The sequence below is a fragment of the Mastigoproctus giganteus genome, chromosome 10 (genome assembly GCF_048544385.1).
Source record: "Mastigoproctus giganteus isolate SK-2022 chromosome 10, ASM4854438v1, whole genome shotgun sequence".
NCBI classification, from domain to species: Eukaryota; Metazoa; Arthropoda; class Arachnida; order Uropygi; family Thelyphonidae; genus Mastigoproctus; species Mastigoproctus giganteus.
Genome location: NC_143584.1, coordinates 89,622,474 through 89,644,902, shown reverse-complemented (window position 1 = coordinate 89,644,902; position 22,429 = coordinate 89,622,474). Strand labels below are relative to the sequence as shown.

Sequence of the window (22,429 nt, the reverse complement as noted above, 5' to 3'; positions counted from 1 at the left end):
GCTTTCTTGCATCATATGGCTCTGATAATGCTAATATCAAAGTACATGAACTCTCTATTACATCTTGATTGGAAAACACTGCTGTTTCTCTATGCTACAAAGATCTGGAGTCTTCCATCACTGCCTAGTTGGGATTAAGTACCTATATAATACTCAGTGGGATTCCTTCTATGATAGCAAGCCACACGAAAGCTGACCTGCTTCTCTTCGCCTTAAAAGACTGGTTCAAACTTTGAACGTCACCTAGGTAAAAATTTCCAGGACACCACTCCACCTGTTCCACTTTGAATGTATGCTGCTGCCACTTATGACTACTTTCAATCACTATGCAAAGAATGTTATGCCTCCTTCCAGTATCAAACAGTTGTATGCAATTCCCTTGAACCTTAACTGTAACAAAACAGGCCTGTATTATATTTACTGACAGGCAATGGTGGAAGTTTCTTTCTTTGCAATTACAGCTTCATTGTAGCATGCAGTATTTTCACTGCAGAACTTTTTGCTATAAAGATGACTTGATTATTAATCTTTCTATCTCACCAGCCCTAGTTTACACTGACTCTCTCAGTGAGTCTGTGTCATGCGGAATTTCTTTCTCTCATTCTACACTGAAAAGCATTCACTCTCCTGTGATTAGTCCGGTTAGTGACATTTTGCTGGATCCCAGGTTATTGCAGCATTCTGGAAAACGAATGTGCTGACCTTGCCACTAAACAACTTGTCCCACTGCCAAGATTTTCAAGTAGTTTATACTGATTATAAGCTTATTATTTGCAAAGTCTGCTATGATAACTGGTCTTAAATCTGGGAAAATAATACCAGCAACAAACTTTTCCAAATAAAGCAAGAACCAAAGCTGTGGTCCTCCAGCTTTCAGTGAAATAGATGAGAGGAAGTGGTTCTGGCAAGACTAGGAATTGGACATTCAATTTACAGTCCATCAATTACTAGTCGTGCATCCTGGAAAGTACTGCTCTAGTAGATATGGGGTTTCAATTCATTGGGAATGATAAAATCATAGAATGCTTTCTCTCCCTTAATTGTATAGGTCTTTACCAAAATGTATAATTCAACTCTTATAATGGCCTCCTCCTGAATGAATAATTGCATTATTCATTTAGAAGCTACGAATAGACAATTTTCCCTCAGTATATGTCATTAACTCTATGTTCCATGTATTACACCTGTAATCAAGAAATGGTACTTGAAAATTTGTTGAAGGGGAGGATACTGGATGCATATTTGGCTGTGCAATCTGCACAGTCATTCTCTGCTATTTAAGTGTGGCATGGGTTCCAACAGAATATAACTACTAGCAGGTTATATCTATGGATATGCATCAGATTAGTTCTCGTGTTTTAATCCTGAGGCAGTTACACAGCTAAAACTCCTAATAGTTGTTTTTTTTTTTTTTTTTCCCCCTCCACTCTAACTTCTGGAAATCTCTAATTATTGAGGAAACAGGGAAAATATAGGAATCAAGTTATGCCTAATTATATGCATGCATTGAATGGCATATCTCATGTACAATCAGTGACTTTCCTCCAATGGCTAATGCCCTGGCTTTGCAACATTGAAGTGTCACATGGAATCCGCTTATTGTGCATTTTGTTGCTGACAGGTCTAAAGGGGTATTATTTTCAAAAATTAATTAAAAATGTTTTTAATATAAAAAATGGATTTTTCACAGTTGTGTTAATACAATTGAAAATAAAAGTGGCATAAAAAATTAAAATTATTTCTGATTTTAAAACTTTGGGCAGGGTCACTAGACCCTGCACACCCACAATTTTCATAAGGTCATGCAATTATTTCATGAAGCCATACAGCTTATGCTTGAAGTTGTAACACTTCATTGGACCACATCACCATACAAATCACAATGTGTAAACTTGTACTGATATGTTTTTTCTTTATTATATGTATAAAAAACAAGTTAAAAGTTTTACTGCAGCAACTTGTTTTAGAATCTATGGTATATTGTCTCTGTACTTGTCTAGTGGTTTTTGTAGTTTGAGGGAGACAGTCTTTACTAATTTATTTGGAGGGGATGTATTTCTGGAGCCAGTCGGCAATGTTAGCTAGTAGTTGAAAATATAATTTATTTTCTTTGAAAATAAAACTTTAATATTTGGTTTTCAATAAGTTAAGTTCTTTTATTAATTTTTATTGCTTTAATTTGAGAGAGGGTATCGTCCTCTGGGTGTATATATTACATTAGCTATGAAATGTGCAGAATAAAGGTGTTTTTTTTTTTTTTTTTTAAATGACTAACTAAACAATTATGACACTGTCCTCAGGTTTATCACAGCTGTATTCATGAATGAAATTAAGAAAATATGCATAATTTTTTTTAAAAATTGATTTTAATGTAGTTTTACTATTTTTTGCAAAAAGAAAAAGACAGGAAAATGGTGTGGCAAAGGTAAAGAAAGCCAACATGAGAACCATGGCATACTTACTGGGCAAACTATTTCCCTGCTACCGCAGTTACAATGTGCTCAGAATAATCACCTGAGAGGGCATAAATTCAAATTGAGGAAAGACAGATGTAGGATAGATGTGTAGAAATTTGCCTTTAGCCAGCGGGTAGTTGGTTGGTGGAACAGACTTCCATTCCTTGTTGTGGAAGTGGATAGCCTAAATAAATTTAAGGCTCAGCTGGACAGGTATTTCGAATGAACAGAGGGGTGAAATGGGAGTGGTGTTTTTTTTTTTTTTTTTTTTTTTTGGCTGATGCTGCATAGGCTTGCTTTCTTGCATCATATGCCTCTACTAATGCATCGATTAGTTTTTTTCTCATTATTAAAAGCAGATTATTGGAGTTCATGAGTGTAATGCCTTTGTGGATGAAATTTACTTATAGGTACACCCTCCAGACTGCCTCAGTCTTAGGGTGTTTATCCTTCCCTTCCCACTATTTTAAAATAGGAAAACAACTTCTACTGCCACTACAGATAACATGCACTGTCTGTAGAAGTAGTTTTCCTATTTTAAAACAGTGGGAAAGGGTGGGGGGATAAGTACCCTAAGACTGAGGCAGTCTGGGTGTACCCATAAGTGAATTTCAGCCCACTCATGAATTCCAATAATCTGCTCTTAATAATGAGAAAAAAACTAATGAATACATCATTATCAACTGCCACTACTGCTAACACACATCATCTGTTTACCGAGAATGTAAGGAGAAACTGTAGTAGCAGGAAAAGAGTTTGTCCAGTAAGTTTCCCGAAATGTGCATTGGTTCTCATGTTGGCTTTCTTTACCTTAGCCAATGGTATTTTTACAAAAAAAAAAAAAAGGAGAAACTCTATGTACTAACTAATACGGTGATGAGAAAGAGAAGGGGAGTCAAATAGAATCCAAAAAACAGCTTCTCCATTGGAGAATTGGCAGCTGTGGTTATTTAATTATTCAGGCTTTATCAATGTGTGAAAATAATTAACTAATTATTTGTTAACTACATTTGTTCCAAAGGTTGTGGAGATAAAACAGCATTTTGCTTAAAATGTCAGTCTTCTATTATTCTTATAATAAAGTTTGATATAACTCAATGTTTCTATTGAGTATATTAAATTCATATTCTACTAACATTTATATCTTTCCATCAACATCAAGTAACAATGATAACTGGGAATAGAGAACACTTCAAAAAAAAAAAAAAAAAAAAAAAAACAGAGAGCATAAACAGCATACTTCATTTATTTTTCTTGTCTCAGTTTCAACTTAAGTTTATTGATACATGCATCATTTCAACTTTTTGTTAGAAATGTATAAATTGGAAAGGTATGGAGGCAAATGTGCTCCTCACACGATATTCATGTACAAAGTTGAGAAAGTTATTAAAATGATGTGCTCAGGTGAATTCTGATTAAAAAACAATGCAGTACATAATAAAAACCTGAAGGTATTAAGTCAAAAATTTAGTGAAAATATATGAAACAAAATGGAATTTAAAAAATATTTTCTCTAATGGAGACCATTTTATTTACAATTGTATGATTACTTGCAGTATAAATACTTAAACTTCTAGATCTAAACATAATTTCTCTGTGTGTTGCGCACACTGGAATTAGTATTAAAATGAAATGAATTTAAATTTTTAAACAAGATGCCATATTGTGGGTTTACACAAAAAATTACCATCCACCACAATGATAACTGGGAATAGAGAATGAAATATTTAATTTTTTTTTTAAATTAAACTAATAAATTACAAAAAAAAAAAAAAAAATTTATAGAAATTCTTAAATTTCATACATTGTTCAAAGATTGAGAATTTCTATTGTAACAAATAAATATGCAAATATAAACAATTACAATACAGAAGTAAGTTTAAATTACTTTTGGTAATTTTAAAAGTCATTGTCACTATATACATTATCTCATTCATAAAACTGCAATATACATGTTTGTATATAATGGACCTACTCTCTGCATTAGCTCTTGGTCAAAGAGAGCTTAGCATGCTACAGTTTCTGAGAGCTTTTTATTGCAAACAATACATACAAAAGTGAATGAAAGTAGTCTCTCATCATCCTATTTTCATCAAAACGTTATATCCCCGAACACTTACAAATGAGTAGAAATAGTTGTATCAATGGCAGAAGTTTCTGAAGGAAGATGGCTTTGCAGTTTTTCTGAACTACTATGCTCAACACAACATCCATTAAGGCTCAGTAGCTTCTGATGAGCTGCCTTTGAAAGACAGGCCTCACTGGAGGATGTACCCTGAAAATCCGAGTTAACATATAATGGCGTTGTTGGCAAAGAAGTATCTTCTGTTTCTGATACTTGGAAAGATCCATCACCTTCACCCCTTTTACCAGAGTCAACTGTATCAATATCAGAAGGTGCAACATCACTAGTGGGGGTTGTTAAGTTGCTTCCACTAAAGGCACTGGTAACAGTTGCTGAATGGATGAGGGTGATTTCAGTGGGAGACTCACTAACTGGCAGCCATGAAGGGGAGCCACAAGTCTCCTCCTGAATAAGATGAAATTGACTAATTTTATCCCTAGCGCACAATTTTCCCTGGCACTTGTGAAAAAGGATGTAACCTACCAAAAAGGTCTAGAAAAGAAACAAAAAAGTGATCATTATATTGTTATGCTGATAATAAGAATCAAATATTCTTTTTTAAATAAAAAAAAAATAATAAATAAATTTAATGCATCCCTAATTCAGCCCCAACACAAATATGATCAGGGAGTGGTAACTACTCCTTTATATCTAAATTGTCCATAAAGAACCTGCAGAAAATGCCCAATAACCATTTGTAATGGTGGTAAAGCAGAACTGCTAGCATAAGAGCTAACCTTATTTAATGTTCAGAATTCCTACTAGATATAAAAAATTTATTTGTAAAGTAGTTCACAGCTACAAATTTTACCTCATTGCTCTTGGCTTATGTTAATTTCAAAGCAGTGTTTCTGATGGATTGATGTTAATAAGTGTGTAATGTAATTTTTCATTGCCAGTACAGATGGTACTGTTCTAATCCTCAGTCTCTGCAAAGTGTTGAAATGTTTTTAGTTTGTGACCAGGGAAGTCAAGCAAGGAGGTGTCAGTCCAGAGTGTATGTATTCTGTGTTTTGTAGAATGAAAAACCAATTTCTGAGAGAAGCATCCATCATTGTCTGAAACTAAACTTAGGATGAAAAAAAGTCTGTAGAAATTCTTCATATTGAGATGGGATTCAAACTCAGGTTTTGTCCATCCAGCATGAAAAGACGGTGAAATATAATTACTAAGCTAATTACAAGATAAGCAGCACAGATACTGCTCTTCCCAATTTATAACCTGAGTGTGGGTGAGGGGGGAGGGATACTTCACATTCATAAATCAACACATATATACTTTGTTACTAGAGATATTCCCAAACCTCCCTGGCAGTGCCAAAAACTTTGGTAGATGTGGCTGAGATTACTGCATATAAATAGAGCATGTAAATTTCAAATTATTGTCAACAGAAAAGTTGCATAAGGAGCCAGTAAAGTAAAGGATACTACTACTCTTCTGAATGTTTGGGAATAATCAGGAGGAAGGATAGGTCCATCTGGAAATAAAAATATTTTAATAATACTACTAGAGGCTGGAGTATCCCCTAGCACTGCTAAGGTGACATTGTGTCAAGGAACTGGATATACTGTCCGTGTATCGTCTAAAAATTTCACCGATTCAGAAATGCCTCCCCTCCACTACGTTTACCTCATATTTACATAAATGCATCATGAATAGTCAACTAACGGAACAAACGTATCTGTGAAAAGATCTAAACTTGCCATACACCGATTCATTTTACTAATATATATGCTTTTAGTTCCAATCTGAATGATTCCATTTCCACCTAGAATCTGCTAAGTCCAATTTTGTTACCTGACAAAATCTCAATTATCCAAATGTTTCACCCTGCTACTCATATTTGTTCTATTTATTTGCATTCAAAGAATGCCAAGGCAAAAGCCTCAGAAATCTTTCAAGATGATAACTAATGACCTCATGAAACATAATACGATCATGGAATTTGCTCGTATCCAGTTGAAATTTGTTACAAATTTACCTGACAAAATCTCAATTATCCAAATGTTTCACCCTGCTACTCATATTTGTTCTATTTATTTGCATTCAAAGAATGCCAAGGCAAAAGCCTCAGAAATCTTTCAAGATGATAACTAATGACCTCATGAAACATAATACGATCATGGAATTTGCTCGTATCCAGTTGAAATTTGTTCATATAGTTAAAAACAGCAAATATCAACAATTTCTATCCAATGTAGGTCCTGTCAGTGTCAATCCACTTGTGATATCTTGGCTTGTATTACTCACCTTTGATGCAGGTATTATAAGCCACTGAACCTTTCTATTGACAAACTTGATAGGTTCAATAAAACTCAAGCAGTTGCCCTTGAATTTCTAATGTTTTTAATCATGTTTGGCATAAAGATCTTCTAAATTAACTTCTATTTTTTGCAATTAGGTAGCCAGTTCCACCACTGACTGCTCATTGTAAGTGATGGTGGTTTTCTGACTTCTTAACTAATGTTGGTGTTCCCCAAGGATCTGTTATCTCTTTTCCTCCTCTATATAATCTGACTAAAAATCCTATCCATAGTTGAGCAAGAAAGCAAGCTTATAGAGCATTATCGATGATAGTGAATTACATTTAAATTAAAGTAACCCTGCTATGCAAAAACAACATCAACTTCTTTAATATGAGAAACTCTAATTTATTTCACTCTGTATGATAAGTATCAACAAAATAGTGGCAGGGAGCAAACTTATTACAACATCAGCCAAAAAAACAACCATTTTGCCAACTTCATTTGTAATAACCTTCTACTAACTTATGGATGGTTATTAGAATGTGGTTGATGCAAATCTTGCACATCTATTCTGTACCCATCCTTTTTGAATTCAAATCCATGAATACCTGTGTGTCACCTGAGAAAGCATTAAAGATGTACCATTTGTGTCCCCAATTAATCCTGTTGCTCTGCATCCTTTCCAGCAGATCTACATCTTTAAATTAGATTTCCAAATCTTGCTCTTAAGCCTGTAGATCATGCCACAATTTTATTTAAACAAGGTTTTGAAACCAAAGTTGATGTTTCATATTTTTTTAAAATAAATTAGATAGCTATATATCCATAAGGGCTGTTGTGATAGTGAATTCTTGGAAGTAACTGTGTCCAGACACCTGAGGGGCATCTGGACATTTCATTTTTGCTGCCAGTGAGGCAGCCAAATGAACATTATCGATGCAACCACTTTTTATGAGTTGGACAATGGGTAGTATTTTCTTTTTTGTCTATGGATTCTTAAAAATCATGTGACCTTTCTTCCAAAAAAAAAAAAAAAAATGACAACTACATACAATTATTATTTCTACTATAAAGATATGTAAAATGAGAATATTCAAGGATTTATCAACTATGTAAGAGTGGAAATTCATTACATGAAACTTTGTTAAGGTGAAAATAAAATGAATGCATATAGAAAGTTGCTAATTGTGAACATTTCTGTTTCAAAACTGTAAGTGGGAAAACTTTGTCCAATTCCAAACTGGGAATGTATTTTCCCATGGAAACAATGAAAGCACCTAAATACTCACTGTTTCCTCTTCAAAAGCAAATTTTAACATGCTGTAGGTTTCTGTAGTAGTTTTGCCTGGTTTTAAACAGAATTTGCACTTACGCACAGTTTTATGATTTTTCAGATATTTTTTGAAAAACATTGCAGAGCCAAGCATCATTTTACCCGAGTATGTCACTTTTGAGTGATATATCCAATGGCATGTTGAAATAAATTGACAATTGAGTCAGTAGCCCCATTCTACCATAACTTAGCAGATGATTTTATATTAACTATAGCAGTGTCATCTTTCAATCAGTTCAGAAATTTTTCAATCATGCTTTGTACAGGTGACATGATATTTTGTTTTTCATAAGATATATACTGTTAGCTCCCCTTGATGTTCTCACAGTGAGACTGAATGAAGTTATTAGCAAAATGTCTGTGGACAACACTTTAAGTTTTCAGTTCCTGAACATATGAATGGAAAACTTGAACATATAAACTACGCATACAATTTCAACAAAATTCAGACCAATATATATACATATGTGATGGCTGTTCAATAAAGCGTGATCATAATTTTTTTTTCATGATATGCCTTTATTAATCATCCATATTTTGATGGTCATTTTCAAGGTAATCCCCATTTGATGAAACGCACTTACTCCATTTCTGCCATTCTTCAAAAATATGGTGGATGCCATTTTTTGACATGCGTTTCATAATTGCCTCTGATATCTTTACAACTTCTGATGAATAGCAACATTTTCCTTGCAGCTCTGTCTTTAACTTTGGAAAAAAAAATAGCAAGGTCAGAGTTGCAAGGCAGATGAGGAACACATTTGACATTAATGCTCGATAACAGTATGAGCAATGTGAGGTCTTGCATTGTCATGATGCAGTATCCACACACATGTGTGCAGTTGTGGTCATTTGCAATGAATGTAATCCCACAAAGTGTGCAGTACAGTTCTGTAGTAAGGTCCCATAACAGTTGTATGATGTGGTAAACTATCCTCACCATCTTTGGTACCAATATATTGCAGCTACTGGCACACAAACTTGCTTTTGCTCAGGTGCGAGTAGTCTTGGAACACAGCATGCACAACATGTGTCATAGGCAAAATAGTCATCGAGAATATAGTGTGTGCTTCTTACTGCCATTCTCAACATCCTCTGCCAATTGCTTTATTGTCATACGACAGATCTTCTCTCACAATTAAAGAAGTGTTTATGGCTTCTGTGGTACAGCAATGGTTGGAGCTCCAGAACCACCGATTTTTGTGATTGAATCATGTTCATCTTTAAGCACTCTAAACCACTCATGAGCTGTGCTATATGGAAGTGTAGATTCACCATAAGCCTCTTTTAACATTTTCTATGTCTGCTGACGTTTTCTTGAGATGGAAACAAAATTTGAGAGCAGCATATTTTTCCTCATGTGTCAGGTCAATTGTTATGTAGGCAAAACTAGACATACATAAACTTGACCAATTGCCAACATCACACCGTGTGTATAATTCAACTGTGCAGTTGCTATGGTCTTAAATTCCACAGCTCAGTAAGAAATAGCAATAAGTTGGTTCATGAAAAATTATGATCATTTTTTATTGAACAGTCTTCATATATACTTAGTACACATTTTATATAATGTATGTTTAAGAGTAAGTTAAATTAGTTAGCTAATGCTGCTTATAATAAATACATAACAGAAAGTCATACCTCAGTGAACAAGGCAATTATAAAATGGGCAACAGCAATGATAACCATTGCTACACGAAACTCCCATGTAGTGTCCTTCACCTCCAACTGAAAATATAGAGTAGTAATAATACTATAATGTATTTTTTTTTTTTTTTTTATTACTAGCACTGAGTTATAGTATAGCAGTATAGTCCATTAGAGATCATTGCCAATAGAATAGACAATGTATTTACAAATATTTTTGTGTAAAAAAAATTTCCATAGATTTCCATATTAAAATAATTTTGGTACACAAGGACAGTCAGGAAATGCACTATAGTTATCAATATTAAACTTCAATTTGGCATTCTATAGTTTTCTGTGGTTAAATCTTATATAATATAAATATAGGATATATCCTATCCTTAATTATATTACCTATATTATCAATTATAATTATATTATACTATTATCTTAATTACATTATATATCCTTACATCCTATATTTATGTTATATTCTGTCTTATATCCTAATTTATAACTTAATATGATTTTAAATGATAGTTTAAATATGATTATCTTTTACTCTGTGACTAATATTATGTTTAAATAGAAATAATTTCTTCTTTAAACATAACATTAGTCACAGAGTAAAAAATAATCATATTTAATACAAAAGGGGTTTCTTCACATTATCTCTGTTCCAGTTACAGTGATTTCCACCTACTTTTATCCCTTAGCATATGGAGTTAACCAGAACCATAGATTTAATCTTTTTGCATGTTTAGATTCATATCCACCCTTCCTAAAAAATGTCCATTTTTTTTCTATTCAAAAATAAAACTTCACTTTTGATCATGTTTGCCACTTTTCTTATTTTAATTACAGAGGGAAAATTTTTATTACCTCGTATTGAAAATAAACATAAATGTGTGAGCTGGTTCACAATATGTAACAGTGTGTGGAAAAATTCCATGCAAATAGGTACAGTATCAAGTATACACAAGGTGTTTCAAAAGTAAGTGCAAAACATTCTTGGAGAAACATAATCACATTATGTAGACATAAAAATAAATAAGACTCGAATCCACAGCCATTTTTAAAATTCGGAATCTGACTTTTTTTTTTTTTACTCTTATTTTGGATCCTAGAATTATGTTCCAGAATTTTTTGCACATACTTTTGAAATATCCTCTATAGTAGTCCAATAACAAAAGATTTGTTTATTCTAAACTTTTGACTAAATTATATCTACCTTACTGCACCATCTCGCATTTCACATATTATGTGTATATATATATATATATAGTCACTGGTTTCTCAAGCCTTCACAACGCCTACCTGCCCGCTGATGAGATTCCAATCAGAGTTGAATCTGGGTATGGCCTGGGTTGCATGTACTTTAAATAAAAAGCAATATACTTCTCCACTGGAGCAGCGCTCATTCTGCTCACAACTAAGTATAGTAAGAGGCTATGCCTGACACGAACTTAATTAAATGTTTTATATGACAATATTATTCTAACACAAAAATAATTCAGGTAAAAGGTTGAAAATATACTGACTTCTGTTAGTATATTTTCAATGAAATATATAGTAATAGGATATTTTCAAAATAAATTCCAGGCATTATTCTTTCATATTTTTCATATCACGAGCACTGTTCCACCAATGATTGACAGAGGCTTGTGCTGCAGCTAATATTTTGGTAATGTGTTTAGTAATGTTATTAATGGATTGGTGTTTAACAACTTGATCATCATATGAAATAAGAATTGTTTTTAATGTCTGTGTTTGAGTATTCCCAATTTGTTCAAGTTACTGGTTATAATTTAGCAGCTTTTTATATTTTATAGATTATTCGATAATGGTCACTGTTAAGAGGATTTTCTAATAATGGCAGAACACCCAAAATCTGAATATTTTTAGGATTTTTCTCTCTCCCCCTGGAAACAATCATTTTACTTTGGTGCAAAAATTAATTCTCCAAATTGTGCAATTGCATTGATGAATTGTCAAATTCAATTACATTAAAGCTAAATAATATTTAATTTAAAGCTTCCAAAAACTCTATTGGCAGCTCTGTATGCTTTTTTTTTTGGTAATCACCAAGGTTTCAACTACTGTAAGTAAACACTATATAGTCTTGCTAACTTATGATAGAAAGCTGCTAACCCTCACATTCATAATTTATGTAATTCATTTCTAAAACCATACACCTTTACTATGGGTTTTAATATTTAAGTGGATCAATAGAGCATACAGTTACCTTGATGACAAAACTACACAAGGCTATTTACTGCCTGGGCTGGCTGTAGTCCTTGGGTAATGTATGGATGTAAATTGCACAATTGAGCCCAAATAAATGCTGTCATCACTAAAAGTGTAAAACAGTTCAAATGTTCTCTAGTGAGATAGTTGCTATTCCTTACGTTTATTTCTTTTTAATCTGGATATTAGTTTTTTATTATCCCTTGAATCATTGGTCAAATTAATAAATGAAAAAGTTGGCACAATGAAGTTACTGAATATTACTGAACCACTCCAGTAAAATTCCATTAAATAAATAAAATAACAAAAGAGGGGGGAAAAAACAAACAAAGCACCATATGATTTTTTTTTTTTACTAAAGCTGATGATAATACTTCTGGATGTAGGAATAAAAGCAAAGGCCTTTTGATCTGCATGATCGAAACAGAATACTTTGGTAGCTGTGGAGAAGCTCAAATAGTAGAGTAACACCCTCAGTGATCTTACAATCAATGCAAAAAAAAACCTCACTAAAGAGAGGAAAATACATTAAAACAATATTTAAATTTCATATTACTGATCTTTTATTTAGAAGGCAGAGTTCTAAATCACAATCTTTTCATGTAATGCTGCAATCAAATGATTTATCCTGAAAGTTTGGATATTAGTAAAGTTAGTTTCTCTGCTTTTCTGAATAATGCATGTACATTATCCTGTACTGTTATCATCAGCTGGCTGCACTCTTGAACGTCAGTGAAAAAATCAGGAATAAATTCTCCATAGCTGTGTTCAGGTACCTTTAATAATTTAATTTACTGATTAAATTGGTAAATAAAACAGCTATACAATGCGTAATTAAAAAGCAAGAGTAATGAGCAATACTACAATAAACACCAGCAAAAATCTGGCTATCGAGCAAATTTTGTTTTGTGGATTTATTTTCACTGCAATACAAAATACAGCCCAGGGAGAATATCCTCTCTCACTTCAGAGAACCATAAAGATTTTACTAACATAATAATTAAAAAGAATAATTATTAATTATTATGTTAGTTAATAACAGTAAGTTAGTAATGTAGAAAAGTTATCAAAATGTAGGTGGCCATGTTGCCAATGTGTTCTCCCTTCATCTGTGCTTGAATTTTGATATTTCATGATTGGTTATATTTAGTGTCCAAAAACCAGTATCTACAGGTCCCTATGTTCCCAGAGTTCAGATTTTGTACCTGTACTGACCACTCAATGCTTGGAATAGTGAGAGTACAGATTGATTTTTGAATTGATACTATAGAGAAGTGAATATAAATGGGAGAACTTGTATTTAGCAAAGTAAGATTGTGCTTATCTAATAATTTTCTGTTTATCCATTTGGAGAGATCCCATAATGGATACTGCCCACTGAAATTTGCTAAAAAACAGAAGGGAGATGATAGCTACATAAAATGGCATGCCTACTTTCCACCATGCAATTTCTCCCTTAATATTGGGGGAAAGACAAGCACCTCACCATCTGTTTACCTACAACTTTATGCTACCCATCGATCCACTTACTCTGATTTCCTGCCCGAAATCCGAGTAATCTGTAGGATCCGCTACCGTCTTCCCAGACAGCGCAGTTTCTGAGAAGATTCCACAGGAGTGCAGTATATACACCGCAGAGTTACATGTATTTAACTTTGATAACCTTGGACCACATTAAAACTAATAATTACATTAGCCAACAAAAAATATTTTTTATCATAACTATGCAATAAAAATATGTGATTCTGGAGGAAATAAACGTGCTGATTCCACAAATCACCATAAAAAGTCACGTCTACATCAAAAGATGTACCAACATTTAATGTTAAAATAAAGGGATCATCATCATCATCATCATCAGCCATTTTCAATCCACTGCAGGATGAAGGCCTCTCCAGCAACTTTCCAGTTCCTTCTGTTTTGAGCACTGGCCATCCATTTACTACTCAAAAACTCATGAATTTCATCTATCCATCTCCGCCTTTGTCTTCCAGGTTTTCTTCTAGCTCCTCTTGGGTACCATTCTGTTATTTTCTTAGTCCATCTGTCATCATGTCTTCGAGCTATGTGTCCTGCCCAAGACCATTTTAGTTCTTTAGTTTTGATAAGAATGTCCTTTACTTGAGTTTGCTGCCTAATCCATGTGTTTCTCTTCTTATCTAACAGTCTGATTCCCAATATAATTCGTTCCATTCTTCGCTGTGTAGTTCTTAGCTTCTCTTCCATTCTTTTGGTGAGTGCCCAAGTTTCACTTCCATAAGTCATGGTGGGGAGTATACATTAATTCATTATTTTACGTTTCAGACAAACTGGGATATTGCTCTTCAGTATGTGACTATATTTCCTGAATGCTATCCATCCAAAATTTATTCTTCTCTTGACTTCCAGCCATTTATCATTATTACAGCTGATAACTTGTCCCAGATAAGTATATGACTCCACCTTTTCAATTACTGCTCCTTCAATCATTATTTCCCTTTCCGTGGCATACTTGTTCATCATTACTTTTGTTTTAGCCATATTCATCTTTAGTCCAAAATCCTTACTAGCTGTGCATAACTGATTAAGATTTTCCTCTAATTCTTTGGGATCGTGGCTTATGACCACAATGTCATCTGCAAATCGTAAATGGTTTAGGTACTCTCCGTTCACATTGACTCCTTTCTGCGACCAGTCTAATCTTCTGAAAGCTTCCTCAAGGGCAGCAGTAAACAGCTTCGGAGATATTGTGTCTCCTTGTCGAACTCCTTTCTCGATTTTAAATTTGCTACTGTCTTTGTCTAGTCTAATAAAGGATGTAGCACTCTCATATATTTTCTTCAAAATCATAATATATGGAGTATCTATGCCTTGTCTTTCCAGTGCCCGAAACATTGCCTTATGCTGTATGGAGTCAAATGCCTTTTCATAATCCACAAATGCCAAGCATAATGGTGTTTTATATTCATTTGCTTTCTCCATTAGCTGTGATATTACGTGAAGGTGGTCCATAGTTGAGAATCCTGTCCTAAAGCCAGCTTGCTCTTTCGGTTGATTCTCATCAAGTATTCTTTCTAATCTGTTAGTAATGACCCTTGTGAACAACTTGTAGATATGGGATAACAAGCTAATTGGTCTATAATTTCCAATTTCTGATTTATCTCCTTTCTTATGCAGCAAAACTATGATTGCATTATTCCACTGCTTAGGCATCACACCTTTTCTAATGCACTTTGTGAAGAGCCTTGCCAGTTTTTGTGTTATGTCTCTTCCTCCCAATTTTAACAACTCTACAGTAACTTCATCTTCCCCCGGGGCTTTCCGATTCTTCATTTTCTTCAATGCATGTTCTACCTCATCAGGAAGAATATCGGGTATGTCGTATGTGTTGCTACTTTGCAATCCATCTTCCCCACTGCTGGTATCATTCCCTTGCTCCTTGTATAATTCTCTATAGTAGTCTTCTGCTATTTGAATTATGCCTTCTCTGCTGTTTATAAGTACACCATCGCTATTCTTCAGTTTCAGTATCATTTGTCTTTCTGTATTACTGCTCATGGCTGCTGATTTAAATCCTTTGTTTTCCCTTAATGCTTGTTCTACTTTTCTTGTGTTAAATCCTCTTATGTCCTCTCTGAGTCTCTTTCTAATGGCTTTGCATAACTCAGTATACTCAATTTTCTCCCTGTCAGTGTTTTTCTTGCTCTTCATTTGTCGTCTTTGGTTCATCATGACAAGTGTTTCTTGACTAATTTTTTCTTCTTTGGATTTCTGTTTCCCTATAGGTTTCTTGGGCTTTATCACTTTCAGAAAGTTGTAATATTCCTCGTCGATATCTTGGTCCTGAGCAGTCTGCAGAAGCTCAAACTTGTTCTTAAGTTCCAGTACATACTGCTTTTTCTCCTCCTCTGTTATTTCAAAGACCTTTGCATTATTTACTCGAGTCAGTTTTTTCCTTTCCTTTCCTACATCTATATCAAGTGTACATCTTACCATTCTGTGATCACTTCCAACATTTACCTTATTCAGGACGGTAACATCATTCACAATATATCTTCTGTTAGTGAGGATGAAGTCGATTTCATTAGTTGTTAATCCATTTGGACTCTTCCATGTCCACTTTCTGTTCACCCTTTTCTTGAAAAAAGTGTTCATTACTGACATTCCTTGAGATTCTGCAAATTCCACAAGTCTTTCACCTCTTTTATTTCTTTCACCAATTCCAAAATTTCCTATAGTTCCTCTTTCTGCGCTGTTTTGCCTTTTTCCAACCTTAGCATTGAAGTCCCCCATAATAATAGTGTAGTGGGTTTTCTGCTCATCTAGAAGACTCTCAATTTCAGTGTACATTTCTTCAACCTCTTCATCATCATGGCTCGATGTTGGTGCATAAATCATTATAATCTTTAGCTTGTACCTCTTAGAAACCTTGAGTATTAGTCTTGACACCCTTGGTGATGTACTTTTGAATTCCAAAATGTTGTTTTTAAAATCTTTATGGACCAGAAACCCAACTCCACCTTCACTCCTTTCACTGTTTCCATTGGTGTACAGCAGATTTCCACTTGATAAACTTATAAGTGATTCATTTCTTCTTCTTGTTTCAGCCAAACCGATGATATTCCAATTCACATTTTCTAATTCCTTTTCCAGCTCTAATATCCTGTCTTCACCGATGAGTGATCGTACGTTATAACAGGCCAAGTTCAATTTCCGTGCATGGCAGCCTGGTCGTACCCAGAGATTCTTAGCACCCTCTGCTTCCACTCTGATCCTCTCGCTGCCGTAAGAGGGAGAGTGAAAGCTGCTGGGGACTGAGGGCCATTTGTATTGTTGTGCTCTCATTGCTGGAGGGTTTGGTCTTTTCCTCTTCACGCTGACCAGGCGTCTTGAAGAGAACCACTCTACACGTTCGTTGCCACCTAAGTGACGTAACAGGGCTCACCATCGAGAAGGTGTGCATGAGTGGATTTTAGGGAGGCAGGCCAACCGGACTTCTCCTAGATCTTCTGTAATAGATAGATATTGGATCCATCAGTGTTTTAGGCTGAGTGTCTGATAACACACAGAATACCTGTTCCCCTCTAAATAAAGGGATATATACATATAATTCATGTTTATAATACAAGTGTAAAAAAATATTATATATTCTCTATACCTTATTTAACTTCGGAAAAAATATGATAAATCATAGCGAAATAGTTATACACTGAATTATGACCACCTACCTAATACTTCGTAGATCCTCCTTTTGCCTTCAGTACAGCAGCTATCCGATGTGGCATTGATTCAACAAGATGTCGGAAGTGTTCGGGAGGTATGGCCAACCAAGCTGTGTGTAATGCGGCCAGCAATGCAGGTATGGAGGTGATTGGTGTATCCAGAAGCCTGATATGCCTTTCCATAGTGTCCCACAAGTGCTCTATGGGATTGATATCAGGGGAGTTCGGAGGCCAATCGATATGCTGGAAGTCAAAACTGTGTTCCTCAAACCATTCCTGCACAACAAGTGCCTGATGGCTTGGTGCATTGGCTTGGAAGACACCATTGCCATTCAGGAAAAAGTGTAACATAGCAGAGTGTACACAGTCAGCAAGCAGTTGACAATAGCAGAGACCAGTGATACGTTGTTCCACATGCACCAGGGGTCCAAGTTCCTGCCAGTGAAACATTCCCCATACCATACAACCACCTCCACTGGCCTGCCCTTTTGATACCATGCATGATGGATCAAGAGCCTCATGTTGTTGATGCCAAATCCGTACACGGCCATGTATGGTGTGGAGTAAATAACGTGACTCATCCGACCAGCACACCTTCTTCCGGTCTTCCAACTCAACAATGTGCATGATTTTTGCACCAGGCGACTCTTTTATGCAGATGAACCTTGGTTAGGAGAGGATGTTGTAGGGGCCGTCTGCTGGTATAGCCCGTATGTGCAAGCTTGCGATGCATGGTCATGTTAGATATTGTTCTAGGTTGGCCTACGTTGTATTAGGTAGTCAATTCTTGAACAATGCTGTGCCTGTACAAGTTGTCAGACTTGGTGCTCACCTCTAACTTCAAACCTTTCACTGATCTTTGCAGTTTTGACGTCAGGTCGTTGTTTGACCATGTTGACGCCAGTCCTGGTACACTTTAACTACAGCAGCTCTCGAATACCCCACCAGTTCAGCCGTTTGGGAAATCGAGGCACCAGCTTGTCGAGCTCCCACAATCTGTTCTTTATCAAAGTCCGATAAATCCTTTTACCCATCATGCTCGGAATTTTACTACCTACTGAACCACTGACACCTTATCCATGCTACGTAGGTCGACTAACTGCATCTTCTCATACCTCACGTGGTCAACCGGTGTTGCATTCACTTTTCATAAGGGTGGTCATAATTCAGTGATCACTCAGTGTATATCAATTATATATAATCAGCAGCATACCTGTAAATTGTTCTTAGAAATGATTGCTACTAAGGGATTTTCTCTCGTATTCCTGCTTATTTTCCCTCACAAGGAACCAGCAGTAATCTCCCATCATTACAGGATCACAGCAACCTTGGTACTGCTTTTCCATCATGGAAGTACCTTGATGAAAAGGCTCCCCTTGTTCATCACTCACATTTCCCAGATTTTCGGGGAAAAATTCGAGATGGGAATAAAGAAAATGCATTTTCAACGACATTCGACAGCACATCTTTTTGTAGCACTTGAATAAATTAGACACCAACATTTCATAGTTTTCTTCTTTCCTATTACCCAAAAAACTATCAGGCAATCATTAGCAGCAATAGGTTATGGGAGCTGACGACCCACCAGAGTCCCACTGCTGGTGGGTCGTTAATATCATGACACAGGACTCTAAGCCTCAAATGGGCGAAAGAACATCAGCACCAGACCTTGGATGATTGGAGATGGGTCTCCTGGTCCAATGAGTCCTGTTTCCAGTTATTTTGAGTGGATGGGAGTATGCCTGCCTGGTGGAAACCACACGAAGCTATGCAACCGTCATGTCAACAAGGAACTGTTCAGGTAGGTGGAAGGTTGGTAATGATCTGGGGTGTGTTCAACTGGCATACATTGGGACCTCTGGTATGTCTAAACGCATCTCTGAATGGTCCAAGTTACATGTCCATCCTTGCAGACCATCTGCATCCCTTCATGGTCATCATGCACCCAGAGGGCAATGGACTCTTCCAGCAAGACAATATGCTTCCCCACAGAGTTGTGGTGACAAGAACACAGTTCAGAGAGCATTCCGCAAATTTTACCACCATGGAATGGCCTCACTGTTCACTGAACATGAACCATATCAAGCATCTTTGGGATGCCGTAGAAATGTCACTTTGAGCTTTAGATCCTCCACTCAGGAATGTGATGGAATTATGGACATTGGTGCAGCAAGCCTGAATGGAAATACTTGTGGAATGCTTTTGTGATATTGTGGACTCAATGCATCTCTGTGTGACTGCCCTTATGTGGGTGATAGGTGGGTTTACCCGTTACTAGGTAGATATCCCATGATGGGCTTGGCACACCCAGGGCTGAGCTGGATATCATCATTATTCTTCTTTTTCTTGGTGATTCCCTTCTACCTTTGACTATCTCTCTCTTTCTCAGGGTAACTTGGGAATTTTTTTTTTTTTTTCCCGCTGGTGCAGCAAGCCTCTGGCTTCCTTGCGCCATATAGCTCATAATAATAATAATTACTGTCTACTCAGTTTATTGACCAATCAAATTTGTCAGACAAGACTTCCCCTTAACAAACCCATGCTGTGTCTGAACTATAACTGCAGCCTTGTCTAGATGATACTGCAGTGCTTCTTTAACCAGCGACTCCATTATTTTTTTCCGGAAAAGAAGTTTAACTAACTGGTCTGTAATTACTCTTGTCACCTTTCGATCCCCCTTTGTGAATTGGGGATACATTTGCACATTTCCAGTTCATGGGACCTCCCCTGAGTCCAAGAATGCCCTCATAATTATGGCTAAGGGCCTGCTTACTTCCTTTGCTGCCTCCTTTAATATAACTGGATAGATCTCATCTGCCCCAGATGCCTTCCTTATGTTTAACTTCAGCAATTTATCCTCCACTCTGCTCTCAGTTATTACAAAATTAACTCCCTGTTATAGTCTGATAAGCTTCTGGCCTCCACTTCCCTCAATTCCTCATGTGTGAATGCAGATGCAAAATAATCAATCAGTTTGTCAGCAGAATCCTCAACAATCGAACCATCAAAATCAAGTGGACCAATTTGATTCATCCCCTTCCTTCTGAATGCATTAGTAAAGAAGTCTTCACTGTTTTTCTTTGCATCCTTTGCCAAAGATTTCTCATAATCTGCTTTTGCTTGCCTGACCTCCTTTGTCACTTGATTACAGACTATCTTATAGTGGTGGACAGAAAAAAAAAAAAAAAAAAAAAATGCATCACCTTAAAAAAAAGTAACATTTGTGGTGAAATGTATAAGATATTGTTTGATTACAGTCATTTCGTTTGTCACAAAGAAAGGTATTGCATCAGATAACTCTTCTATTGCATCAGCCTTTCTATAAATACGGCATTGGAAGGTTATACACGCTCATTAGTATCCTGTTTTGCAGAGGTGTAACAATGGCTCCATATGTTCAGTTGACACCAAGAAAAAAAGTAGCTGTTGCTCTGTCCCAGGAAGGGCTTGCTGCTATCACTGATAAAATAGGCTGCCACAATTCAACAGTATCCTGAGTGTTGAAATTAAAGCGTGAAACTGGTGATGTGACTAGAAGACCTGGATCAGGCCATAAGAGAGTGGCTATGCCTTCCCAAGATCAATATTTGCAGCTATGCCTTCATAATCGCCATGCTAGTGCTTCTGATCTAAAACTGGACTTTGAGATGGCCTCTGGTGTTGATAAACTTAACCATTCCGTTAAGTTTATTAACGGAATGGCGAATGCAGAAACATACACTACTATCTTGGAGGAGTGCCTGAAACCCATTATTAGGGATCACCACACAGATGTCCAAAACTGGATTTTTCAACAGGACACACTTGCCACATAGCAAAACTGGTAAGTTTTATGCTATTTATATTTACTGATGAGTTTGTCTTCTTGTCTCACAAAGCCTAAAATATACTTACACCAATGTTTCCCTTATTTTTTCTCCCTTAACGTGCAGTTATACCTCAGAAAAGCTGGCATTACAGTGTTGGACTGACCTGGCAAGCAACAGTCAGATTTGAACCCTACCGAAAATTGTTGGTCCATAATGTTGTCTAAAATTGCTCAGAAGAAGCCAATAAGTAAGACTGAGCTGCAGGAGAGCATTGTAAGAGTATGGTACCACAAAATTGGGCAACCGTATATCCAGAAGTTGATTAACTCTATGCCAGATCATTTCAAGGCTGCAATTGCGGCTCGAGGAGGAAAAACAAAATATTGAGGACTTATTTTGCTGATTTACAGTACATAATACTATTACGTTAATTTGTCATTTCCGTTTGTACACGTAAATGCAATAAAATGTATGCCTGGTTGTCATGATTGCCATTTGCATGATTTCTCATGTTTCCATTAATTACACATTTTACCCTTTGGGAAGATATTTATGGCAATTAGGTATATCAGGTGGAGTCTTTTTATTCATCCACAGAGATATATATCCCATCTAACAAATGCATTTTGAACATTTCTGCAACCCACAATGCAGTGCAAAACATTATTTGCAAAATTCACAAGTGATGCAGTTTTTTTGTCAGCCACTTTATCTACCATAGGATCTGTGTCTCCTGATAATTTATATTTCTTTACAGTGGAACGTCTTTACTAATGTAGAGACGACTTTATATTAGTAAAGAAGTCTTTACTGTTTTTCTTTGCATCCTTTGCCAAAGATTTCTCATAATCTGCCTTTACTTGCCTAACCTCCTTTGTCACTTGATTACAGACTATCTTATATCTACCATAGGCATCTGTGTCTCCTGATAATTTATATTTGTCCCATGCATTTTTTTCTTTGTCACAAGTCTCATTAGTTCATCTGACATCCATTTAGTCCTAACCTTGAACAGTATTTTACTTGAATGCTTCCCATTTAGAATTTGCTGTTGGTAACTTTACTGGTTGGTCCCATTGTATAGAATTTAAAAACTGAGACCACTGTAGTCACTTTTGCAAAAGCAAAAACCCATCCCTTTACCCCTGATTTACATCTTTGATAAATCCTACATCATACACTGTGATTACTGCCATCTAGTTGAGAAGGTTAGTTGGATTAATAATGTTAGTAATAAATATACTAAGAAATATTTGTTTTTTAATCTTAGTATATTTATTACTAAAAGCAAATATCCTTATAGGGTTAGACTATGTATAAATATAGTGCAAATGCATCAGAAATACATAGCTATATCTGAATAAATCAGAATATTGGTAAAACGGC

General features: G+C 35.7%; 1 protein-coding gene across 2 annotated transcripts in view; it reads right to left on the bottom strand.

The window, feature by feature from the left end:
- Positions 1-4,346: 4,346 nt before the first annotated feature.
- Positions 4,347-22,429, bottom strand: part of LOC150079142 (polyamine-transporting ATPase 13A3-like) — a 750,840-nt gene continuing 732,757 nt past the window's right edge. The window contains exons 28-29 of one of the 2 annotated variants that reach the window (XM_090383358.1): positions 9,802-9,888; positions 4,347-5,073 (exon numbers count right to left, since the gene is read on the bottom strand). In XM_090383358.1, the coding sequence (XP_090239484.1) occupies positions 4,573-5,073; positions 9,802-9,888 (588 nt within the window). In that variant the 3' untranslated portion in view covers positions 4,347-4,572. The remainder of the gene's footprint in view (positions 5,074-9,801; positions 9,889-22,429) is intronic. The other variant, XR_016547547.1, reaches the window with a different exon arrangement.